Source organism: Quercus robur, chromosome 5 (genome assembly GCF_932294415.1).
Source record: "Quercus robur chromosome 5, dhQueRobu3.1, whole genome shotgun sequence".
NCBI classification, from domain to species: Eukaryota; Viridiplantae; Streptophyta; class Magnoliopsida; order Fagales; family Fagaceae; genus Quercus; species Quercus robur.
Window position 1 is genome coordinate 65,043,817 of NC_065538.1, and position 24,645 is coordinate 65,068,461.

A 24,645-nucleotide genomic window follows, 5' to 3' on the forward strand; every position below is an offset into this window, starting at 1 on the left:
TCTTGTGTATTCACACAAATCCGAGCTTTCAAATATAAATATAATATAACTTTATATAATTTAATAATTAGGAAATATAAAGGGGTTTTTTTTAACATATGTGTGTATTGTTATCATATATAATAACTTTTTGTTATAAAGTTGATAAATTAAAGAAAAAAAATTGTAAAGTTAGTGATTGTTCAAGCATTTGATTGGTTAAGTAGACACATAGTGTATAATTTTATGTATGAATGAGTGTGATTGTGTATGTCAATAATTAATACGGAGCCAATAAGTTGAGATTAGTCATTTAGTCTAAAATATTTTTATAATTAAAAAAAAAGTCAAATAGATAATAACAACTATATAAAGATAAAAAATGTTAGACAAACTTAACAAAATAAAATAGTCATAGGCTCATAGCTACCTACATTGGCAATAGAGACTCATAATGAACAATCATGTAACATTCAAAATTTGAAAACTTGTAAAATAAAATTGTAAAACTTCATGCATTTTTTTTTTTTTTCTGATAACTCGATATATTCAAATTCTCTTTTTATGAAAATTTTTTAATGACCCCCTAAACAGAATTCTTGAAGTCACCACTGTACGGTGCGTATCACTCACACAACTAAATATGACACTGTTTGCATCGTCATTAGCCTTCATCAATATCTTCTTCTACCTGCTGCTACACCTTTTGCTCTTCAAAGATGTTAGAAATACTAAATAGTTGTATTGTATTTCTTAAAATAATAGAATATACATGAATGCCTTTATATAGGAGGCATATGTATGCAGTACAAGCAAGAGTACAGTACAAGAATGTGTGCTATACAAGTAATCTAGTTGGGCCTAAAGTCCACAACACTATATACATTGATTGCCCCCCTCAAACTCAAGGTGGATGTGAGACCAGCTTGAGGTTGTCAACCAAATCATGAAGGCGTCCCTTAGGATTTGACTTGGTGAATATATTTGCAAGTTGATCTTTAGAAGAGATTGAGATCAACTTGAGAGCACCATGGACAAGATGATAACGGATAAAATGACAATTGATCTCAATATGTTTAGTCCGTTCATGGAAGACATCATTGTGAGAAATATGAATGAATTTCTGGTTGTCACAATAAAGAGGAGTAGTAGAAGATGTGAACACACCTAAGTCTTTGAGAAGCCATCGTAGTCAAAGGAGCTCAGATGTGGTATTAGCAAGGGCATGATATTCTGCTTCAGTACTAGAGTGGGCCACATGAGTTTGTTTCTTGCTTCGCCAAGAAATCAGAAAAGAACCAAGAAGAAAGCAATAACTAGTGGTGGATTTACGATCAGTGGGATCTCCTATCCAATCAGCAGAAAAAAATGCATGAAGAACAAGAGGAGATTGAGCAGAGTAGAAAAGACCATGGAAGAGAGTGCCCTTTAGGTATTGAAGAATTCGCAAAACAGCAGCATAGTGAGTCGATCGTGGAGCAGATAGATACTGGCTCACCTAGTGAACAACATAGGAAATGTCTGGATGAGTGGCAGTGAGATAAATTAGGCTGCCAACCAAGCATCTGTAAAAAGGGAGATTAAACAATGGTTTCCCTCTTGAAGGAGTCAGATGCGCATTAAGCTCAACTGGGGTGTTAACAGTCTTGCTATCAGTAAGTATAGCTCGAGACAAGAGTTCAGAGGCATACTTAGCTTGAGTAATATAAATTCTATCTGTAGAATGAGTGATTTCAAGACCCAAGAAGTAGCTAAGATGTCCAAGATCTTTCATTTCAAATTGCTCACTAAGAAAACCCTTGAGTTCTTGAATGCCATTGAGGTCATCACCAATTATGATCATATCATCCACATATAGGAGAAGTAAAATAGTGCATTTGTTAGTGCGACAAAGAAATAAGGAAGAATCATAATGTTTGGCCATGTAACCCAAGCAAGAAATGGTAGACCTGAATTTGGCAAACCAAGCTCGTGGAGCTTATTTAAGGCCATAAAGTGCATGTCGAATGTGACAAATCTTGTTTGATTCAATAGAGAGACATGAGGAGGTTGCATATAAACTTCTTAACTTAAATCTCCATTAAGGAATGCATTTTTGACATCCATCTAAAAAAGGTCCCATTTACTGGCAACACCAATAGCTAAGAGGGCACGAATAGATGAGATATGAGCAATCGGCAAACGTCTCTTCATAATCAATCCCATACTCTTGTGTAAAACCTTTTGCAACAAGATGAGCTTTGTAGCGATCAATGGATCCATCAGAGTGAGTCTTAACCTTGTAGATCCACTTACAACCAATCACAAATTTCCCAGGGGGGAGAGTCACCAAATCCCAAGTATGGTTTTTAGATAATGCATCAAGTTCCTCTTTCATTGCAATCTACCATAAAGGGTCAGTGGAAGTGTAACAATGATAGTCAAGTAAATGTGCATGACTGGATCTTACCCAAGTTGAGTGACGAGGTGGAATGTCTTGTGCAAGATCTTCAGGTGGAGTAGGAGCAGGGGACCTAAGCTCAAGGTTGGGTAGCTAGTCTTCGACCTATTCATCTTCCACCTGTTCATTAAAAGGTGAACTAGGAAAGGGATCAAGGATATCTGGTGGTTGGACAGAGAAGTCTACAGGAGAATTAGGAGCAGCTACAAGAGGATCAGGAGTAGCTACAGAAGGAATATGTTCCTCGTTTGGAAATTTATCGAAGATAGAGGAGGAAGATAAGGAGGCATGGAAGTGAGAGAGCTCGACAAAGGAGCGATGTTCCCAAAAGATAACATTGTGGGAGATATGAAGACGATGAGAGACAGGATCATAACACTTATACCCCTTTGGAGTTTGATTTTGTATAACAGGAGTTGGAATGCGATTAATAACATGAACAGCATGAAGAGCAACTTCGCCCTAAAAAGGAGCAGGAACTTTGGCAAAGAGAAGGAGAGCACGAACAGTGTTAAGAATATGATGAAGTTTTTGTTTGGCTCTACCATTTTGCTGAGAGGTACTTGGACAAGTTAGTTTATGAACAGTGCCATAGGAATGTAAAACAGCTTGGAAAGCATATTGAGTGTATTCAAGAGCATTATTAAATCGAAAAATTTTGATGCGTTTGGAAAATTGAGTTTCAACAATTTTTGCAAAATTAGAATATACTTGCAATAATTCAGAATGATGTTTCATATTAAAAATACAGCTATAGCGAGAGTAATTATCAACAAAGACAACAAAATATCAAGACCCACCAATACTAGAGACAGAGGAAGGCCCCCAAACATCAGAATGAATAAGGTCAAAGATATCAGCGAATATTGATTCACTAGTATTGAAAGGTAAAGCTGGTAGTTTTCCTAATTGGCATGAAACACAATCAAAATTTTCTATAGACATTAAACCTAACAAACCTCTAGAAGCCAATTGTTGTACTTGAGAGGAAGATGCGTGACCAAGTCAAGCATGCCAAAGTGCAAGGGAAGGAATTGAAGAAATTGTAGTAGCTGTAACAACAAAAATAGGAGCAACAAGTGGAGGACGAAGGTTGTCCATGGGAAACATACGCCTAACTTTGGGACCAGTTCCAAGCTCTTATCCCATCCTTTGATCCTGCACAATACACCCAGAATAATCAAAGATAATGTGATAACTCAACTCAGCTAATTGTCCCATAGAAAATAAATTGTAAGAAAGGTCAGGAACATTAAAGACCTCGGGAACCGAGAGGTTAGAGGTCGAAACGGAACCTATATTATGACCAGACATTGTGGAACCATTTGCTATGCGAATATTAAGAGGGTGTGGTGCAAGTTTAAGTTCAAAAAATAAGGAAGTAGAATCCATAAGCCAAGAGGAAGGAGACATACTAGATAAACCTGAGAGAGAAGAGGAATAAGATGATTACCAACCATACGAATGACATTAGCGATGATGTTTTTAGGGTCATCTGCGGACATGGTGAAGGTGTGTCTTGAATATTTAGACTGTGCAGAGATGGGAGCCATTGGCTGGACACTCTCAGTGTTAGCAACAGTAGCAGCAGAAATTGAAACAGCTGATTTGTTGTAATGATAGCAAGTCTTAATATTGTGGTCAAAACGTTTGCAAAAATTGCAAAAACGTTTGTTGGATTGTCGGCGACGATTATTACAAAAAGAAGAAGACTTGTCCTTATTCTTCATTTAGAAGCAAAATATGCAAAAATGGACTGCAAAACTGAAATCTACACGAAAAACTGGGTAAGGAGCACTTGGACTACAAAAAGTCAACCTAGGCAAAAAGTCCGCGGTCAACCAAAAAGTCAATAATGATGATGTCAGCGTGATGACGTAATCGCTGATTGAGTGCTGACGTAAGCAAGCTAACGTGTTGCTGACATAAGCAGTGATGACATGGCTTGATGATGTCACTAGGGCTAACATGGCGCAATCGATGACATTAGCGGATCGAGTTCTAGTGCGTGGAAGCGCGTGAAGAGGATTGGCAATGCGTGGTGACGCGTGATTTTAACGTTGAGACTTGTAGTAGCACGTGGAGGCGCGTGAAAGGTCCAATGAAGAAGAAGATTTTTCACAAAAGAGCAGATCGGAGAGATTACTTTCTGATGGTGCAATCTGTGGTCTAATCGAAGAAGCGGAAGTGGTGGTGGTGGCAAGGCAATGGTCTTTGATGTACTGGAGTTGCGGTGGAGGTAGTGGTGCTACTCACAACAATGGCTACAGTGGATGACACCCAAGAAGACAAGACTGCTTAAGAGCGGTACACTAGAAGATTAGAGCAATGGCTCTAATACCATGTTAGAAATATTGAATAGTTGTATCGTATTTCTCAAAATAATAGAATATACATGAGTACCTTCATATAATAGGCATATGTATACAGTACAAGCAAAAGTATAGTATAAGAATGTGTGCTATACAAGTAATCTAGTTGGGCCTAAAGCCTACAACACTATATACGTTAACAAAAGATGTTGCAATGTTGTGTTAAAAATCAAGCATTGCATTTCTCTAGAAATTTCTAAAGTTTCAATCTCTTTCTCTTCGGAATTCTATACAAGATATTTTAATAGAGGCCTTAACAGCTTAAACTACAGCCACAGTTTGACTATTATTCTAGAAGGATTTTTTGGACAAGAAATAATATAAACTATAATCTAGAAGCCTATACAACCAAAACCATTTAGTCAAAGGAAGAGTCAAGTAGATTGAGAAGAAAAAAAATTATTTATTGATAGTAAAAAATATGGGCTAGAAACATAAAAGTTGATAAATTGAAGTGCACTCGAAACTCTCTCCCAAGTAGGAGTACTTCTCTCTCAGCTGAGTTCGAGCACATCTCTCTTGCCAAGTCCGAGCACCCTCTTCCCCAAACAATCGTTCTAATCGGTCGATCTAGGGGTTTTTTCTTGGTCGGTATAATCAATCGTTCTTGGTTTTCAAGGATTTTGTTCTTTCTTTCCCTGAATTGTGGGATCAAAAGCTTTCCCTCTCAGAGCTTAGATTTTGTCGGTATTTTTCAATTGCGTTCGCACAAGTTTCCGTTGGCCGCTGCTAAGTGATCAGATTCCTTTGTCTGTTCATCATCACGCTCTTGGTGGGTTTCCCCTCTTTATCAGAGGTTTATTTGCCAACTGGTTTACTCGTGGTTTATTTTGTCTGCCTCTGTGGAATTTCGAAGCTGTAGGAGTTGGTGTTTTGAGGCTGCCTGAAGCTTCTGTGACATGATTTTTGGCTAGTGAAGGTTTTGTCGGACCGGGCGTATTTTGGTTAGGGATGGATATCCCAAGTAAGAGGTGAATAGTTTCTATATGTTTAGTAATTCCCTATTGTTTATTAGGGGGGTTTTTTTGGATTTTCCCTTTGTTTCTTGGTGCGGGTTGGATGCTCTGGTTGTACCCTTGGTTTTTCTTATCCCTTTTTGGGTTGGCTTTATATGATGTATGGTATAGAAAATTTATTATAAGGGCAGGAGCACTAAGGATTTTAAGTTGGAATTGTCAGGGATTGGGGAATCTCCAGTCAGTTAGGGCATTGCATGATTTGGTGCGATATCGGAACCCCAAAATTGTCTTCCTTATGGAGACAAAATCAAAGCAGAATCGCATGGAAAGAATAAAGAATAGAATTGGGTTTGCAAATGGATTGATTGTGCCTAGTGTTGGTAGAAGTGGGGGATTGCTCTTCTCTGGACAAGGGAAATTAGTTTGGAGGTTAAAAGCTACACAAGATTTCACGTTGATGCAGTAATCACAGAAGCCAGCAATGATTATAAATGGAGAATAACTGGTTTCTATGGCCATCCAGAGACATATAAAAGGTACAAATCCTGGCACCTTCTTGCTTTCCTTTATAATCAATTCCAACTACCTTGGTTATGTTTAGGTGATTTTAATGAAATACTCTCAATGAATGAGAAATTTGGGGGAGCAAATCGCTCTCAACTACAGATGGATGGTTTTAGGGGAATTGTAAATTATTGTGGTTTCCATGATTTGGGTTATGTTGGTCTGGATTATACATGGAGTAATATGCAGGAGGGGGAGAATAGAATTTTCCTTAGATTGGACAGGGCATTGGCTACCCTAGAGTGGTTGGGCAGATTTGAAGGAATGAAAGTGCACCACTTAGTGGACTCAACTTCGGACCACTGTGCACTTCTTATCTCAGATTCTAGAGCTAAACACCGACTGAGGGTAAGATGCTTCCACTTTGAAGCTCATTGGGCTAAAAGAGAGGATTGCAAAAGCATTATTGAGGCCTCCTGGGGTTTTGGGGTGGATTTGAGTACATCGGAAGGCATAGCTGAAAATCTTAGAATTTGTGCTACTGAACTTTCCAGATGGAATTCAGCGGTATATGGGCAGATCCCAAAGAAAATACAGGATAAAAGAAATAGGCTGGAGGCCCTTGCCATGCGAGAAAAAGATAAGGATCTGAGCTTAGAGATTAACAGACTAAGGGGAGATATCAATGATCTTCTTGATGACGAGGAAATGTATTGGGGGCAAAGGGCAAAAGCCCATTGGCTTAAGGAGGGAGACAAAAACACTAAATTTTTCCACGCGCAAGCATTGGAAAGGAGAAAACAGAATACCATTGTGGGCATTTGGGATGAGCAGGGGCGATGGTGTGATGATGAAGAAAGCATTGCCCAAGTTGCTATTTCCTACTTTGATAACATATACAGCTCCTCCCACCCAAGCCGAATTGAGGAAGTAATTGATGCTATTCCTTCTAAGGTGACAAATGAAATGAATGAGAGCCTAATAAGGGAATTCACTAGAGATGAAGTGGTTGTGGCTCTAAAACAAATCCACCCTAATAAGGCCCTTGGACCAGATGGCATGTCCGCTGTGTTTTTTCAAAAATATTAGAGTATTGTTGGCAACAACATTATTGATATGGTCCTTAGAGTCCTCAGCCACAACATACCCATACCGAAGCTCAACAAAACCAACATCTCCCTAATCCCGAAAATAAATAACCCCAAAAGAATGACAGACTTTCGTCTCATCAGCCTCTGCAATGTTGTCTATAACCTCATTTCAAAAATTCTTGCCAACCGTCTAAAAACTCTCCTACCCCATATTATATTCGAAAATCAAAGTGCCTTCACCTCTGACAGGCTCATCACAAATAATGTGCTAGTTGCTTTTGAGTTGATGCACTACTTAGTTCACAAAACAGCGGGGAAAGAGGGCTTTATGGCCATCAAACTTGACATGAGCAAGGCGTTTGATAGGGTTGAGTGGGGTTTCATTTCAAAAGTCATGGAAAAAATGGGGTTTTGTAATAGATGGAGAGACTTGGTTATGCAATGCATTACATCAGTATCATACTCAGTTCTTATTAATGGGGTAGCTCATGGAAACATTCATCCTTCGAGGGGCCTCCGCCAAGGTGACCCTCTTTCCCCGAGCCTTTTCCTTCTTTGTGCTGAAGGTCTCTCAGCCTTTATTCACCAGGCTACTAGGAATAAGCTCATCACAGGCATCTCCATTACTAGGGGTTGCCCAAAAGTGACCCACATTTTCTTTGCCGACGACAGCATACTCTTTTGTAAAGCAGCGTTGGAAGAATGCCACTTGCTAAGATCAACTTTGATGGAATATGAAGAAGCTTCGGGACAAAAATAAACACGGACAAATCCTCTATCTTCTTTAGTCCTAACACAACCCAAGAAACTAGAGATGAGATTTTTAATATCCTTGGCCCTATGCAAAATTTGAGACATACTAAATATCTTGGTTTCCCTCTCTTATTGGCAAGTCAAAAAAGCAAGTCTTTGCAATCTTAAAGGAGAGGGTTGGTCAAAAACTTGCGGGTTAGAAAGGTAAGCTTCTTTCTATGGGTGGGAAAGAAATTCTTATCAGAGCGGTGGCACAAGCTATCCCAACATATACTATGAGTTGCTTTCTACTTCCTCAATGCCTATGTGATGATATGGAAAGAATGATGAAAAACTTCTGGTGGGGCCAAAGGCAACAAGAAAAAAAATTGGGTTGGGTTAGCTGGAAGAGGATGTGCAATCCTAAGGCAAGAGGTGGGTTGGGGTTCAGGAATTTGAAAGCTTTTAATCTGGCCATGCTGGCCAAGCAGGCTTGGAGAATTCTCAATAATCCGAGCTCGTTGGTTGCAAGAGTGCTTAAAGCCAGATACTTCCCCACAATTAATCTATTAAATGCTAAGCTTGGTTCTTCCTCTTCTTATTCTTGGAGGAGTATTCACAGTAGCTTAGAAGTTATAAGGCAGGGATCTTGGTGGAGAGTTGGTAATGGGAAGCAAATCCATATATGGGAGGATAGATGGCTCCCAACGCCTTCCACCTATAAAGTTATCTCTCCCTAGATCCAAAATTTTGAATTTCCAATGGTTTCCTCTCTCATTGATCCGACCACTAGATGGTGGAAAGCAGAAGTTCTTCGTGCCACTTTTCTTCCATTTGAGGTGGATACCATTCTAAGGATTCCGCTAAGTTATAATTTGCCGGAAGATAAGCTTATATGGATTGGAAATAGGAAAGGTGAATTTTTGGTGAAAAGTGCTTATCATGTTGCCCATAGCATAGTTGATGCTTCTGAAGAGGGTGAAAGCTCTTCTGGGGATCCTTATAGACAGCTTTGGTGGAATTTATGGCATCTAAACCTCTTGGCAAAAATTAAAATTTTTGCCTGGAGGGCTTGTGTCAATGGTTTGCCCACCTGTGCTAATATAAGCAAAAGAAGGATCAATTGTAGTACTGCTTGCCCCATTTGTGGTTTGGAACCTGAGGATATAAATCATGCTCTCCTCCATTGTGAGGCGGCCTCCCTAGTATGGAGCTTATGGCTAGATTATCCCAGACCTCCTCAAGGTCACCATTGGTCATTCTTAGACATGGCCTTACATTTAAACCATTCTAATGCCCCACAAGCCCTGGACTTCTTTTTTGTACTATCATGGGCCATTTGGTCAAAGAGAAACAAATTAGTGCATAATGATTCTCCACTTTCTGCACCTCAGGTTTGGACTTTGGCAAACAGTTCCTTGGAGGACTTCAAAAATGTTGCTGCTTCCTTAGACATCCTTCCCCCAAGGCATTCTCAAAACAGATGGGAGGCTCCTCCTCAAGATGTTTTCAAAGTTAATGTTGATGGGGCTACATATTACAAGGAATTCAGCTTGTGTGTGATTCCTTTGAGTTTTGCATTTTTAAGCATGTAAGTAGAGATTTTAATGTTGTTGCACATGAGTTGGCTCAGCTGGCTCGGAGTGAGGAATCCACTTGCTTGTGGAATGGAGTTCCTCCCCCTGCTGTTTCTATGCTTGTCCATAGCGACTCTTTGTATCTGGCCTAGGGGCCTATTGTTTTTATGATATATAACTTCCTTTTAAAAAAAAAAAAAAAAAAAGAAACATCTAAGTCGGTGACTTAACCGACTTGAACCAGTATATATAAGCACGAAGTAGTGGTGTGTACGTGTCACAAGCACCGCTAATCTATATATATATATATATATAAAACCGAAACTTTTGAAACTTCCACAATTTTCCACGTTAGCACAATATTTAAAAAATTAAATAATAATTTTTTCAGCACAATATTTAAATAATAAAATTAAAAACTCTTTTCACTCTGTTAAAAACTCTATTCACTCAAAAACACCGGATACTTATCTTTAAAAAAAAAATATATATATATATATATATATTAAAAAAAAAAAAAAAACAACAACAAAACCTAAAACAAAACCTGGCCGTCCCTACCCTATTCCAGAATCAGGAAAAAAGAAAAGAGCGAGAGAGAGAAGATGATGAAAACGTCAATGGCCGTCCCTACTCTATTCCAGAATCAGGAAAAAAGAAAAGAGCGAGAGAGAGAAGATGATGAAAACGTCAATGGCCGTCCCTACCCTATTCCAGAATCAGGAAAAAAGAAAAGAGCGAGAGAGAGAAGATGATGAAAACGTCAATGGCTTCCCTAAGGTCATTCTCCGCGAGGTTCGTGGTTGCTCCGCTGAGGTACGTTACGATCTTTGCTGTTTTCTCTGTAAATCTTTCACTCTAATTGTTTATTACTGTTAAATCTATCAATGTGTTACGAATTTTTCCCTGGAACTTCTTATTGGTGCTTAGAAAAACACATAACTATTCATGTAGGTAATTGCAACGTTTTAAAATTTTCTATAGGGAGGTTCTTTTTATAATTCAAAATTGAATTTAAATCGTCTGTATATATTTTAAAAGAAATTTCCCCTTCTGAATTGTCTAGGGTTCTTCTTTCACCCTTATTAAAAAATAGATGACTTTATTGTTTTTGTTTTTTTCCCTTGGATTTTTTTTTTTAAATTTTTTAAATTTATTTTTTCCATTCTATCCCTGCCAGAAACAGTGCTAATTGATGGGTATACTATTGTGGAATTGCATCGTGTTTTGGTTTAGGACTCTATCACCACAAGTCAAACTCAAAACCCACACACACGATGCAAAGGGCAAAGAGCAAAGGGCAGTGGACAATTGGGCCTGGATTTTTTAATTTGGAAATATTTCCTATTCTATTTTTTTCTTTCTAATTGAAGCTCCTTTGGAATCGCAGTTCTCTCTAAATGGTGACAAGTTGAATTTATTGCTTTGGAACTGGGTTTAGTAATTTAATTTGGATGCTTTGGTCACAATAGATGGGTTTATTGTTTAGACTTATTGACAATTTTTTTCAAAGTAAAAACAATTTTCTATAACTAATCTTAATGAAATCCTGGGGATCAAATAAGTGTAGGATTGAATGTTGTGCTGATATTTGCTTTTCTTTTTTAATCTTATTTAGGTCTATTGTTCAGTTAAGGTTTGTCGGAACCACAAGCAAAGAGAGATAGGCCGTATCCCCGTAACCGGTAAAGTATTTGCTTTTTTTGTTTTGGTTTTATTGTGGTAGAACTCGAACAGTTTAGTGGGTTTTCAAACTCTGGCTTCTTCCTCTAGAGGTGGAAGATTCTTTCTTTAATTTTTGGTTATCTGTTTTCCCACATAACTTAGTTCCTAGATCCATACTAGAGCTTTCTACCTCCAGTTCCCTAAACTTTTAAATTCTAAGTTTGGAAAGATTCTCCTCCTTGCTAATTTTTTCAGGTTATTTTTTCAAGTCTTCTGGTATTGAAATTTATAATATAATTAAGCCTTTTAATCTCATCTCTTGAGACTATGTACCAAGATATACTTTTTAGGCAATTATAAGCCATCATGAATTTATTTATCTTTTGAGACCGTATAAGCCATCATGAATATTATTTCTTTTCAACCATGCTTTGGTAATCCAAAGAAGTAAAAAAATCATTATGCAAGACCTGTATAACATTTTTCCTTCAGGCAATGGTGTGGCTTTAAATTTTAAGATATTTCATACTCAATTCCATCTGCCTTGATACTATAAATAAATTACCACTTATCTAAAAATTTTAAATTGTTAGAAACTAATAAATTTAATCATTCAATCAAAATTCTTAATTGCTCTTTCGGAAATCCTATTGCAAGGAGGGGGGAGAATATTGTCCAAAGAATGATGGAAAACTATCAGTTTATTCACGTGATTTCAAATCAATATCTAATCTAATACTATATATGTTAAAACAGAAGCTAAGAGAAAGTAAGGACCTACAATCAAGGATGTTGGGAAAGGTAGAGATAGAGTTATTTTCTATATTTTGCTCCCATGTCTTGCTGCTTGCTTTGTTGTATATGTTCTTCCCGTTGGTTGTGCAGGGTGAATGGGAAAAGGAGCTACCTTTGTTGGGTTTCTTGGTTCAATAAGAAAAAGGAGGAAGCTTTATACGTTTTTGGTCGTGCTTTCCTTGGGTTTCTTTGAGAGGTTGGTTTGATTGTTGTGGAGAGTTGTTGGTGGTCTTTTTGGGTTAGGAAAGGATTCTGTTTATGGAGTTATAGAGGGCTGGAACAGTGGTACTTTTTGTATTTGTTATGTTACTTTTTTTCTTTTCTATCTCATTTGTCTATATTGAATTGTGCTTAAGAACAGCCAATGCTATTGCCCATTGTACCTAGATATATAAATTACTTTGTTATATACTACAGAATATGAGTAGCAAGATAGAGTTACAAAAAATTGCCCCCTTTTGTAAAATATGTTACTATCTAATTTTATAAATAACATTTTTCTACCATTGAGTTGGCGTATCAGACTTGGAATATATGTAGTTTGTTTTAAATCTAACCTACATATGTAAAGGGTTTGTGATGTTTCCTTCCTTAGAGGTATAGAGTATGGGTATGTACACTTTACATGAAACTGTAATTTGTCTTTACACATATTTTACTATTAATAGAAAATTTCCTACTACGATTGTTTAAATATGAGCTATGAAAACAGGTTTGAGTAAAAAGTGAAGAAGAGGATTAATTTTTTTTTTAATAATTTGATAATTCAAGAAGAGGGTGTTTGAACCTAAAAAAATATAACAATAATGTTATATAGATTTTGTAGATATTCTTTGTGCTTTCCCGTGCATCGCACGGGTTAGCGACTAGTAAATCTCTAAATTCGTATTCTTAAGAAGAAAAAAAAATTCCCTATTAATGATTTTATTTTAGATTAACTTTGATGAATCTGGATTCAGAAGAACTGTTTTTGCGTTGATGAAATTTAAAAAATAAAAATAAATTGAATAGGAAATTTTTTTTTTTTTTTTTTTTTTGAGAGAAAAATTGAAGGGAAGATGTGATGAGAGTCATGAGACGATGTTTAGTATTCTAACGCGGATAGGAGTAATATTTTTTTTGTCTTTGGAAAGATTGATATAGAATCTTAACCATTTATTTTTAAAAGAATCGTGAAAATTTAAAGAACTCCAAAGTACACTCCGAAACTGAATCTGAATCCTAAAATAAGTTGGATGGGCTGCATATAAAAGTGACCATAGATCATTGTCGTTCGTTTACATCTTTCTCCAATCTTAACAAAACCTCGTACGCTCTCTGATGCCAAAACCAAAGTCAAAATCGAAACGCCAAAAACTTTCTTCGGAAAATAATAATAAAAACGACAGGATCAGTGATCTACCGGAATGTCTTCTCATCCACATCCTTTCTTTCCTTCCAACCCAAACAGCAATGGCCACTAGTATTTTGTCGAGGAGATGGAAGCATGTTTGGACTCACGTCCCAATACTCGACATCGAAAGTGAAAATCTTGACTCCGTTCAAAGTGTTTTCGATCAACACAAAGCACCGTACCTCCAGTGTTGTTCCCTCACATACAAATTCTGTAGTTGCTGTTATAGACTTGTTCAGAGATGGATAAACAACCTCGCTTCGCGTAATGTCGAGCAACTCAATCTCGAGATGCATACTGATGGTCACAAAAGTCACGAAAGTTATTTGGAGTTGCCTCATCGAGTTTTCACTTGCAGTACATTAGTTTTTCTGAGTTTAAGCGGAGTCAGGATTGATCCTCCTTCATCGTTTCAACTGCCATGCCTAAAGAAACTTGATCTGTACCAAGTTTTTTATGAATCTGACCCTTTTGTTAGACTTCTCTCTGGTTGCCCTGTTCTTGAAGATTTGTCATTTGATAGAGATTTTTCTGATAGTATTTCCATTTATAAAATCTGTGTACCTACTCTCAAACGTTTAAGTATACTTCACCATGAAATTCTTTTTGATGATTATGCTGATATGGGGGGATTAGAAGATTCTGAAGTTCATTACGTAGTGGAGATCAACGCCCCAGCTCTTGAGTACTTTACGTTTGATGGTCATTTGGGCGACTTCGTTTTCCTTGAAAAACTAGACAACTTAATTCGGGCGAAGGTTAACATTTGTACATTTGAACCTAAAGACCATGAGGAGGAGGAATGTTATGTAGATAGGATATTCAAACTTCTTGCAGCACTCTACAATGTCAAGTTCCTATCAATTTTTACTGGTCACTCAGAGGTGAGGTCATAAATTAAAGGCTCAATAGTCAGTTATAGTCTCACTCCACTCTCATTAAATTTATAGCCATTTTTTAATACAAGCTTTGATGTCAGTGTGATTATAATTTTTTCATGCAGTGTCTCAGCAATGGTTCTACTTATCCTTCCCAATTCCAAAATTTGCTCAGATTAGACTTTAAGGCGAATACGTGGAACTGGCATGTGCTGCAAGACTTGTTAAAAAATTCTCCTAATCTAGAAGTTCTTGATGTTACTAATACGGTTAGTTTACTTGATGTGATTTATTTTTAGCTGTTCTTCGGTAAAACTTACACTAATGAACTGCTATGTATGTTGTCATCAGAGTACCGGTTCCCTTTCAGGCTGGAAGAAGTCACCAAATGATCCTCTTTTTCTGTCATCGCACCTCACAACCTTTTATCTTCGTGAAGTTAAAGGATTGGAACATGAAATGGAATTTGTAAAATATATTCTAAAGGAGGCAGGAGTCTTGAAGTCAGCAAAAATTAGAGTTGGAAATATTAAGCTAAAGGAAATTGTTCGTGAGAAACTATCAAAGATCCCAAGGCGCTCAATGACATGTCTTCTTACAGTTAAATGAGGTATACTTCTTTGACTAGTACTTAACAAATTTATAACAGACACTCTTTGCATGGCTGCAGAGTTACATAACTCTTTTCTGGTTTTTAAATTTTTTTTTCATGTTTTCCCCCTTCTAAATTATCCATCCAAAGTACCTTGTGATAAAAATTGTTTCTTGGCTTTCTAATAATCGATGTACAAAACGTCCATTTGACAATCATAAGATAAGTATAGTTGATTTTTTAATCAGGCTACAGCTTTTATAAAGAAATGCTCATGAATAAACTTTTGAATCCTCTTTACATGCTTCACTTTTAGATTTTGGTTCACTGAATTTTTGTTTGATTGTACAATTTAAATGGTAAAATAATTGACTGTCTCAGCCACATTTGTAATCTCAGAAATTATATTTTGGAAGAAAGCCTTAGAACCTTTGAAATTCTTTTATTTTTTATTATTACAAAACTTTACTTTTAATTTATCTTCACAAATTTATGTATTCTCACAAATAACTCTTTGGTGTAACAGGTGCAAACTTCTTCACTCTAGTGACATGACTGTCCATTACTTAACATGAGCCACATGACTATGTGCCAACCTCACCCCCTTCCCCTTTTGCCTTCCTTTCTGGAACTGGTTTTTCTCTTTTTCATTATGTATTTTAGTTGTATAGACAGTAAGAAACCCTATGTAGCACAATAGGGGTTAGATATAGTATAATGCACTTCTTGATGTAGATGAAATGACAAATATTTTTCAGGTAAATGTTTTTGGGCAGTTCTGCCTTATTATTGGTTGTATTCATCAAGTATAGCAAGTCCTTTGTTTACTTTTGAACTTCTTCAATCTTGGAGGAAAATTTCTTGGTGATCCATGTTTAGTTTATGAATTTATGTATCTTAAATGAGTTTGGATTTTAATAAGGAACTTCTAGAGCCAGAAAAATGAGGTATGTGAAATGTTTTTGCTATTGTGATAAGGTTAGATGCATGATGCAGAACCTGTTAGGTCACCCATTGTAACTGAAACAGGGAATTCAAATCATGTCAATATGTATATTCTAACTTGGAACCATAATGGAGAGGTTTCCTATTCATCTTACTCCTATACTTCATATTTTTTTATAACTTTGATTAATGCTTTTGGTATTGTTCTCTTCGTCTTTTGTCCTCCTTTTGCGCTGTGGACAACTTGAAAGATTACTTACTTTCCTACAACTACAGGAAAAATAAAAATTTGTGATTATTTTGGATCAGAATGTTCCATATTCACCTGCACTAATGCTTCTCTCTGTTTCCACTTCTTCTTTCTTAGTTTTTTAGGTGATTCTCCTGTATACTCATTCATTTTGTACTCAAGTTTCTTCTTACTTCAGTAAATTTTATTACTTATACATAAATTTAAAAAAATCCTATTTAGTTCTGCATCAAACTCACATCATAGAAGATGGCTTTCATATTGCATTGATTGGTTTTACTTTCCCATGCTGTGCAACCAAATAATTTGGATCAAGATATACTTGTATGCTTTAATGTTTCTTCTCTAGCACGTTTTATGATCAAGATCTTCCAATTGATAACAACATATCCACTCAAAGTGATTTTGATCAAAATTGTAAACTTAATATCAAATTAGAAAAATACTGCAATCTTGAAACAATTTATGAAAATAATGTAGATCTTAAAATTGAATCTTCAAGTCACGATTTCAAGTTGAAACTGTGAGTTCAAGATGTGAATTTAAGCTCAGTTGGCAATTCACAGGTGGTATGAGGCCTCCACCTATAGTCATGAGGACCCATTTGAGGCTGTTTACACAGCTATATCTTAAGTTAGTTTGGATTTTGATGAGAAAGCTTCTAGATCCAAAAAATTAAAATGGTTATGACAAAAATGTGTTCATCTTTACTGATAATCAAGATTTCATTTCTTTTTCTTCACCCTGCAGCACTTGTGTTCCCAAGAGTTACTTTTTCTTTGATTGCCATGTTGTAAGGAGTGAGAAAAATAATTTGGAGTGTTCCACAACTATGTTATGCTTGAGTTAATCATAGGATTTAAACAATGAATTATTCTATCATTATTTGGTTATCGAATGTTGATGAGCATGTTGACTCTTTTCTCGCTTTCCTTGATAATGTTCACTAATTAAAGTTTTTATGCTTTTCCATTTCTGGAAAGATGAATTCTCTCACTCTTAGATCGAAAATTAGTTGCCTCCATGTATAAAACAAAAGAGGGTTGCCTTTCTCTGGTTTCACCTTTTCCAATTGCAGAAGTAGCCTTGATGATCTAGGAGTATTTGAAATACGAACTTTCAAGTTAATTTCTACTGAAATATGCTCCCTCCTCAGTCGTTTTCAATATTTGAAAAGAACTACAATTTCAAATGGAGCTTCTATAATTCTGCCTATTGAACTAACGTTCTATTTTAATAAATAAAAGTGAAATCTGACAGAAAGCTAAATCTAAAAACCTTAAAAGAGTGATTAATGTTACGCCAAGTGGTAGCTAACTATGCAAAAGCTCTAATTTCTAAAATAACTAAGTTATTGAACCTACCTAACCTCACGATTATTAATACCTCTTCACCATATCTTTTACTTATTCCCAGTTATATCAGGTGTCCATCAACTCCTCATTATTCCTATCCAATCACAGAAAACTATTCAACCCCAATTACATCTTTCTAGATACCTTCATAATCTTTCCAAGTTCATAACATTTACAATCTAGTTCTGGATAGCGTCCCCACCTCGAACAATCAATAACATTGGCAATGGAAAATTTTTGGTGTTGGGGTCATAATGGGGAATAAGAAGCAAGAGAGGGGCAAGGCTTGTTGGGTCTAAGAAAATTGTTGCTGGTGCATGATGAAGTAGGCATTGGAAGATTAACCAAGGGATCAAATAGTTGGGGCGTGTGTAAAATTATGTAAAACAGTTTGTGTAATAAACACTACTCTATATCTAACTCATTTGACCCCTCTTTACACACCAAAATTTTCCATATGCAACTCTGATAAAACACTTCTGACATATTTGTTGGGTCATAAATTAGTCTTATGTGAATTAAGTTATATAACCACTAATAACTAATCCTACAGAAGAAACTGGTGCTGATGTTCGTGCTGAAAGATGATCTCAACGTGACTAAAAGTTATGGATCTGTAAAAGAAAAAAGAATTAAGGTTGGAACCTCTTCCTTAAATAAAACTTTGTTGTGCTGGAATTTGCTTAAGACAAACCTTTTATTTTTAAGGTACCTTGGAGAAACATAACATAGTTTCCCAGACTTGTCTCCTTTTATGGCTTAGGAACAAACCCTCATCGAATGGATAAACATGTCCATTCATTTGTTGTAGAAACTGTTCCCTACCATATATCCCAAAAGCTAAGCTGTTAAGAAGTGTGAGAACAATGTATATATGACAAGCAATCACCACCACAAACAGAAACAAATCAGGAATAAGGCTTTTCTAGATCATGCGATATTAGTAGTTCAATAGTGGTATGGAGAGATATAAAAGGTGACTATAATAAAATGCTTCTACCAGTGGACCATATTATCAGGTTGTGGATCAAATTTAAGTATATTCTGCATTTCACCTGGGTTAATCAAAATTTATTTACTAAGGGCATGCAAATAACAGTGAAAGCTATAATCCTGTTCCCAGAGTGATGGAAGGAGCACCTTCTTCAAGTAATTATGATTGTGGATTTGCATCCTAACTTAAGGCAAGTGGTTTAGCCTGTTCGCTTCTATTTTTTCTTCCTCATTTTCAGATGTGGTTCTGTGTGGAGTACAAAACTATACAGTTTAAGGTTGTTAAGTCAGTGGCTTGAATAATGCATGTGGAAGTGCACAAAGCACAAAGTCCCAGCCAAACCAACAGCAGTCAACTGTATATTTCCGGCCAGACTTCAGTTTCACTTTCACACACAACTTTGATCCTTTACATCTCAGGTTTAGCTAGTTGTGGTCTCAGAGATCTCTTCAACACAGCCCGTGGACATAGGCTAGAAGCTGAATCACTTAAACTTTGTCTTCCTTGTGTGTAATTATATTTTTTTTTTTGTTTCCATTTTCCATAAACCTATTAGTATTAGATACATTCACAACAAATAGGCATCAAAACCTTTTCAATCTGAACAAAGGTCCTTCCTCAAAAATCAGTCCAAGTGATTTTTGAACTACATAATCCCTTTATCTAGCCGCCATGACTAGTAACAATTACCTATCCACCCAATATTATCCGCAAAAAATTTCAAACTCCATTTTCCTTTTTCCTCATATGTGGGGACAGTCTTCTCTCGTACTTGAATTTTTGGAACTGGACGAACTTGTTTTGGCTTGAATTTATCGTCATTAGAATTCTTATTATAATTATCTTCAACATTGCTATTACAAGGCCATTTTGTAGGAATTGAGCTACCAGTTGCATATCCAAGTTTCATTTGCAGCAATCTGGATGGTTACCAAAAAATGTTTCTAACTTAAGCAATTAGTATTTTAATTACACTCTGAAGCTATTACAAAATTTTATATAGGCTGGTGTTAACATCTTGTCAAATTAATAACTTCACAATGCCACATCAATTTTCTGCTCTACAGAATCTGATGAAAGCTAAGCAATTGTACAACAAGAACAAGAGGGTGAAGCTTGAGTTACTAATGCTTCATGTTACGTTGAATCATCATAAGCTGATAAACCATTTCTTTCCTGCAGATATATAGAACTTTGCTAGGAGGGCCATGAAACTAGAGACTTCTCTTGTGTTTTGTGTCATTACTACTCTGGCGTGGATGAGCTATAGTTCAACCAGTAGATAAATTGCGTGTATTAAGCCAAAGAAAGAGGAATTGCTAGTAGAAGAAGCTCAGCTTCTTTTTGTTGCATCCAACTATGTTATTTCACAGGCTTGGGGGGCCGGAGAGAGAGAAGGGAATAAAATAAAGGATTAAAGCCCAAAGCATTTAACAGCATTCAATATGAACATAATTGGCAATAACAGTTTGAAATTCACAAGTAGAAAATGAAAATATGTATTTTCTTGTCCTTAATCATTAGCGAAAGGCTATATATCATTAACAACTTTGAAATTGTCAAAAAAAAATTTCATTAAAAAAAAAAGGATTGCAATAAAAAAAAAAATGAATTGTAGAAAATTTAAAAGAACAAAATTGAAATCTTAAATGGTAGGTGGAGAATCCAAAATCGAATCCAGTAGCACTTGTGAAGCATTAATCCAATGAAGTGGAAGAGAAACATTTATAAAGAGTAGTATTACAAGGAGGTGGCTCTAGGATTTTTTTAGGGGACTTAGTAAGAAGATGAATTTCATGATCTATGTGGTTTCCTTTTTACAAATTTGTCCATAATACGTACTAGCAATAAAATAAAAGATGAGAAGTGCTATGTTTTGCCCATCATTAACAGTGAGTAAACACTGAAAAATTGTTTTTATTTATTTATTTATATATATATATATACACACAAAATAGAAATTCTACTCTAGTTTAATCTAAGTGTATATTTATGTGTGTGAAGTTCCTTCTTGAAGTCTTGAACTCCAGCCCTTACCTCCTACATCTTACAAGCACTTATACTTATGGAGTGACCAACACGTTAAGGGTGCGTGGTGGTGGTACATAGTTTCTTAATACAATGAGCATACTAATTAATGTTGCTAAGATTAAATCTTGGAAATCATCTATTATTTCTATATACAATAAATATATTAATTAGTGTTGTTAATTGAATTGCAAGCGAAATCTAAATACAATAAACTTTTATTTGTTAGTTTATTTCAAATTTGTTAAGATCTAAATGGGCTTTTTCTTGAGGTCTAAGAGGAACAAATTTTTACTTTTGTTGTTGGACTTACTCCACCACCACCCCCCCCCCCCCCACCCCCCCCAAAAAAAAAAAAAAAAAATTAGATCAAATTGGTTTGTTGAAAAAGACCAAGATATTGTTAAGAGAATTATATTCAACCTTATTTTATTTGAGCTTCAAAAAAATTTTAGATTTAGAGTGTTCAAATTTTTATTTTAGGAGGGTCAAATAAGAAAAATTTTAAAAAAATAAATATAATTTTTTTGGGGGCAACTCAGGGAGTTCATTTGAACCCATGGAAAGTGGAAACTGCCTAACGCCTCCTTTGGTATTACAGGTACTACAAGTTTTATTACAATAAACATACAAACTAATGTGTCAACAATTATGAAGACAAAATTTGATTCTCAAAAAAAAAAAAAAAAAAAAATAATAATAATAAAGATGAAATTTAAATATTCTGCTATGAGGTGGTTAAATTCCACCAATCACACTGTCATATTAATTTGTAAGTTTTATGTAGTGAGAATTTTAGTACGTTTAGCATTTTACAAATTCCATTTTGACATTTCTATTTGCATAAATGCTAAAGTTATAAATTATTTTACAATATTTTTTACAAACTGTTGATATCGTAAGTTATTATTAGTAAGTGAAAAAATGATGTTAACGATGAGATCTGATGAAAACCAGTAAAAATTGACCACGTATACAATTTTTAAAAATATTGTAAAATAACTTATGACTATAGCATTATTTAAAAATAAAAAATAAATAAAAGATAACCTTCTCCAACTCGGAATCCACAAACATAACGTAACAAACTCGGCTTCTTTCTCCCATAAAAAAAAAATAAATAAATAAAAGTTATATATATTTATTCTATTCTAGTTCGGTTTGGAAAATCTACTGATCTATATAAGGCCAAAGAACCCTGGCTTCACTCCAACTTTTTTTATTATTAGTCTTTTGCTACTACTACAACAGCAACGAATCCCTCTCTCTTCAACAATGTCGAACACTAGCGAAAACCCAAAACCCAGTTCATCTTCAGCCAAAATGACCCTAAAAACCTCAGACAACGAACTATTCGAGGTTGAAGAAGCCGTGGCCATGAAATTCTGCACCGTCAAGCAATACTTTGAAGACGAGAAAGACAGCGATGTGGCCGCGCGTGGCTCCACCACCGTCATCCCTCTCCCGAACGTTCACAGTGCCGTCCTCGCCACGCTCATCTCCTACGGCAAGAAACTTCCCCAGAGCAATGCCGTCGCAGACAACCATGAGGAGGAAGAGACGAAGAAGAAAGAGAGGAAGAAATACGAGCAAGGGTTGTTAAAGAACCTGATGCCTGGGGAACTCCTAGACCTAATATCTGCTGCTAACTATTTGGACTTCAAGGAAGGGCTGGAGTTCTTCAACCAGGCCTTGGCTGATCACATCCAGAACAAGAGCGTTGAGTATGTTCGGAAGTTCTTTGGTATCAAGAACGATTACGAGCCCCACGAGGAGGAGAAGTATCGCGAAGAGTATGCTTGGGCTTTCGAGGGAGTCGATGAGGATTAGTTGATTAATACTCTTATTCCTAATCAGTATCTTGTTAGAGTTCTTTAACTTTACTACTTTGTTAAGAATTTCTGGGCATGTTTTTTCTTTTCTTGTTTTTCTTGGTTCTTGTTGTTTTTCGTCTTTATTTTTAGGTTTAGTTGTGATGGATTGGTTTATGGATTATGGTATGGTTCACGTTAGTTTACTGGTTTTTAATTGGATTTTTATTTTATTGAAGTTTTTTATTTATTGGATATCTATGAATTTTGTTGAAGTGATGTGTATTGGCAGATTGAATGTTGGCTTATAGGCGAACTTAAACAATTTATGGCGAAGACCAAAACCAGTATTGCAAAGACCAAAACCTGTATTACAAAATAAATTTACACATAAGAAATTCACAAACTAATACCAAATTAAAACCAGTATTGCTACTGATTCACAACCACACAGTTCTAAAAAAAAGAAAAAAAAATAGGGAGTCTTATTCTAATTCCTAGTTCTTCTTTATTAATTTCCATTGATTTCCAAGGCACCTTGCTCGGAATCAAACCGGCACTGATCGTAGCTTCGTTTTCAGTTAGAGGATTAAACGGTTTGGACTCGAATATTCTCGAACCCGAAATGATTGCGCCTGGTGAGAACATACTAGCCGTGTGGATCAATGCAATTGGTCCAACCGGATTAGACTCCAATACCTGAAGGACTGAGTTCAATATACACTCTGGTACTTCAATGGCTTGTCCTCATGTAAGTGGTGTGGCAAACTTGCTTATGGAATACACACAGTTTGAGTGCAGCCCGTTATCAAAACCTGGACAAACTAGTTATTGAAAATTCAAATAACTAACAAAGCAACAAAATAGCTAGACAATGAATAAATTCTTTTATAATAAACCAAAATTCCTAATTCACAATGCTGAATTTGAAATACCTACCAAGCTCGGAGGTCTTCTTGAAAAAAAAAAAAAAAAAAAAAAAAAAAAACACACAAATTTTTTTCTTTGATCCGATGGCATCCAAGTTACCCTTGAGAATTGCAATCGGAGATGATAGCTTTCTTATGTCCTCATAAAAAAACATCAAACAGTAATCTAGATGACCAGCCACTATAGCAAAGGTCTAGAAACATCAAACAGTAATTAAGTCAATCTTGTCACCGGCGGGTGGTTAGGGCTTGGGCTGTCATCGACGGTGACTAGGGCTTGGGTCTCCACTGCCAGCAGGTTAGTCCCCTTCTCACTTGTGGGTGGGTTTGTGATTTTTTTTTTCTTTTTTTTTGTAGAACTGTGGGTTTGTGAATTAGTGGCAATACTAGTTTTAATTTGGTATTGTTTTGTGAATTTCTTACGTGTAAATTTATTTTGTAAATTTTAATAAAAAATGCCACATCATAAAAAAAATGTCAGTTCATTGTTCCGTTTACCACGTAAATAACACCACTAACAGCAGTTAGTAAAAAGACTAATGCAACTCAATTTTAAAACTTGAGGGATTAATTGTGCTCCCTTGAAACTTGAGGGACCAATTGCGCACATAAAGTAAACTTAAGGGACCAACATTGTAGTTTTGCCTATATGTGTATGTGTGTGTGTGTGATCAAAAGGAGTTAAAACATGTCAATTGTTGTGAGAGACTACGCTCTTAGCCTATTTTGGAATTGATTTGATTTGGGCCAAACTCATATGAATGGGTGGAGTTGTATTATCACCGCTCAAAATGGAGGTTCGATTGATTACATTTTTTCCTTTAGATTAAGAGTTTTACAATTAAGTCACCACTTATTTAATTATTAGAAAAAATAAGAAAACCATAATTGAAAAATTCATGATTTTATTGATTTGAGAATGAATGTACATTGATCATAGGAAATTACATGGTTTTGGCCCTAGATACAATTTAAGATCAAGTACATGACTCTATTTCCTAGGTACAATCTAGAGATTGAAAATTACATAGATAATCATTTATTCAAGAAATTTAAATAATCACTAGCATGCCTTAATCTTAAATTCTTATCATAGCAATATAAAAAACAAGTTAGGGAAATGGATTATACTTGCATGCAAGATCCACACAGTGGAGGAAGAGGCGATCTTGGTGGAGGTCCTAAAGGTGAAGTAGAAGAGAAGAACTAGGAGAGGGAGAGTGAGTCTCAATCAATACCTTAGTGGCATTTGGTACGGGATAATGTTTTAGGATTCCCAAGAATGTTTAAAGATTCTCATGTTTGATTGCAAATTATGCCAAAGAATCAGGATCTAGATTCCCAAACTTAAAAGAA

General features: G+C 35.8%; 3 protein-coding genes and 1 long non-coding RNA gene across 4 annotated transcripts; all 4 read left to right on the top strand.

The window, feature by feature from the left end:
* Positions 1-8,838: 8,838 nt before the first annotated feature.
* Positions 8,839-9,672, top strand: LOC126728552 (uncharacterized). The gene has a single exon (XM_050434354.1). The coding sequence runs from the start codon at positions 8,839-8,841 to the stop codon at positions 9,670-9,672; it is 834 nt and encodes a 277-aa protein (XP_050290311.1).
* A 642-nt stretch (positions 9,673-10,314) lies between these two features.
* Positions 10,315-12,620, top strand: LOC126726694 (uncharacterized). The gene is made up of 4 exons (XR_007656041.1): positions 10,315-10,470; positions 11,273-11,339; positions 12,076-12,120; positions 12,205-12,620. It is a non-coding gene; the product is annotated as an uncharacterized LOC126726694 (long non-coding RNA).
* An 814-nt stretch (positions 12,621-13,434) lies between these two features.
* Positions 13,435-14,994, top strand: LOC126728553 (F-box/LRR-repeat protein At3g26922-like). Its single transcript, XM_050434355.1, has 3 exons — positions 13,435-14,391; positions 14,511-14,654; positions 14,737-14,994. Exons 1-3 carry the CDS (start codon positions 13,435-13,437, stop codon positions 14,992-14,994), a joined length of 1,359 nt encoding a protein of 452 aa, XP_050290312.1.
* A 6,792-nt stretch (positions 14,995-21,786) lies between these two features.
* Positions 21,787-22,577, top strand: LOC126729143 (SKP1-like protein 1A). Its single transcript, XM_050434839.1, has one exon. The coding sequence runs from the start codon at positions 21,825-21,827 to the stop codon at positions 22,377-22,379; it is 555 nt and encodes a 184-aa protein (XP_050290796.1). The 5' UTR covers positions 21,787-21,824; the 3' UTR covers positions 22,380-22,577.
* The last annotated feature ends 2,068 nt before the right edge of the window (positions 22,578-24,645 follow it).

Coding starts and splice junctions, on each gene's coding strand:
- LOC126728552 (XM_050434354.1), top strand. CDS start 8,839: ATGGTTTCCTCTCTCATTGATCCGACCACTAGATGGTGGAAAGCAGAA.
- LOC126728553 (XM_050434355.1), top strand. CDS start 13,435: ATGCCAAAACCAAAGTCAAAATCGAAACGCCAAAAACTTTCTTCGGAA. Junction 14,392..14,510: donor TTTTTACTGGTCACTCAGAG/GTGAGGTCATAA, acceptor TTTTTCATGCAG/TGTCTCAGCAATGGTTCTAC. Junction 14,655..14,736: donor TTCTTGATGTTACTAATACG/GTTAGTTTACTT, acceptor TGTTGTCATCAG/AGTACCGGTTCCCTTTCAGG.
- LOC126729143 (XM_050434839.1), top strand. CDS start 21,825: ATGTCGAACACTAGCGAAAACCCAAAACCCAGTTCATCTTCAGCCAAA.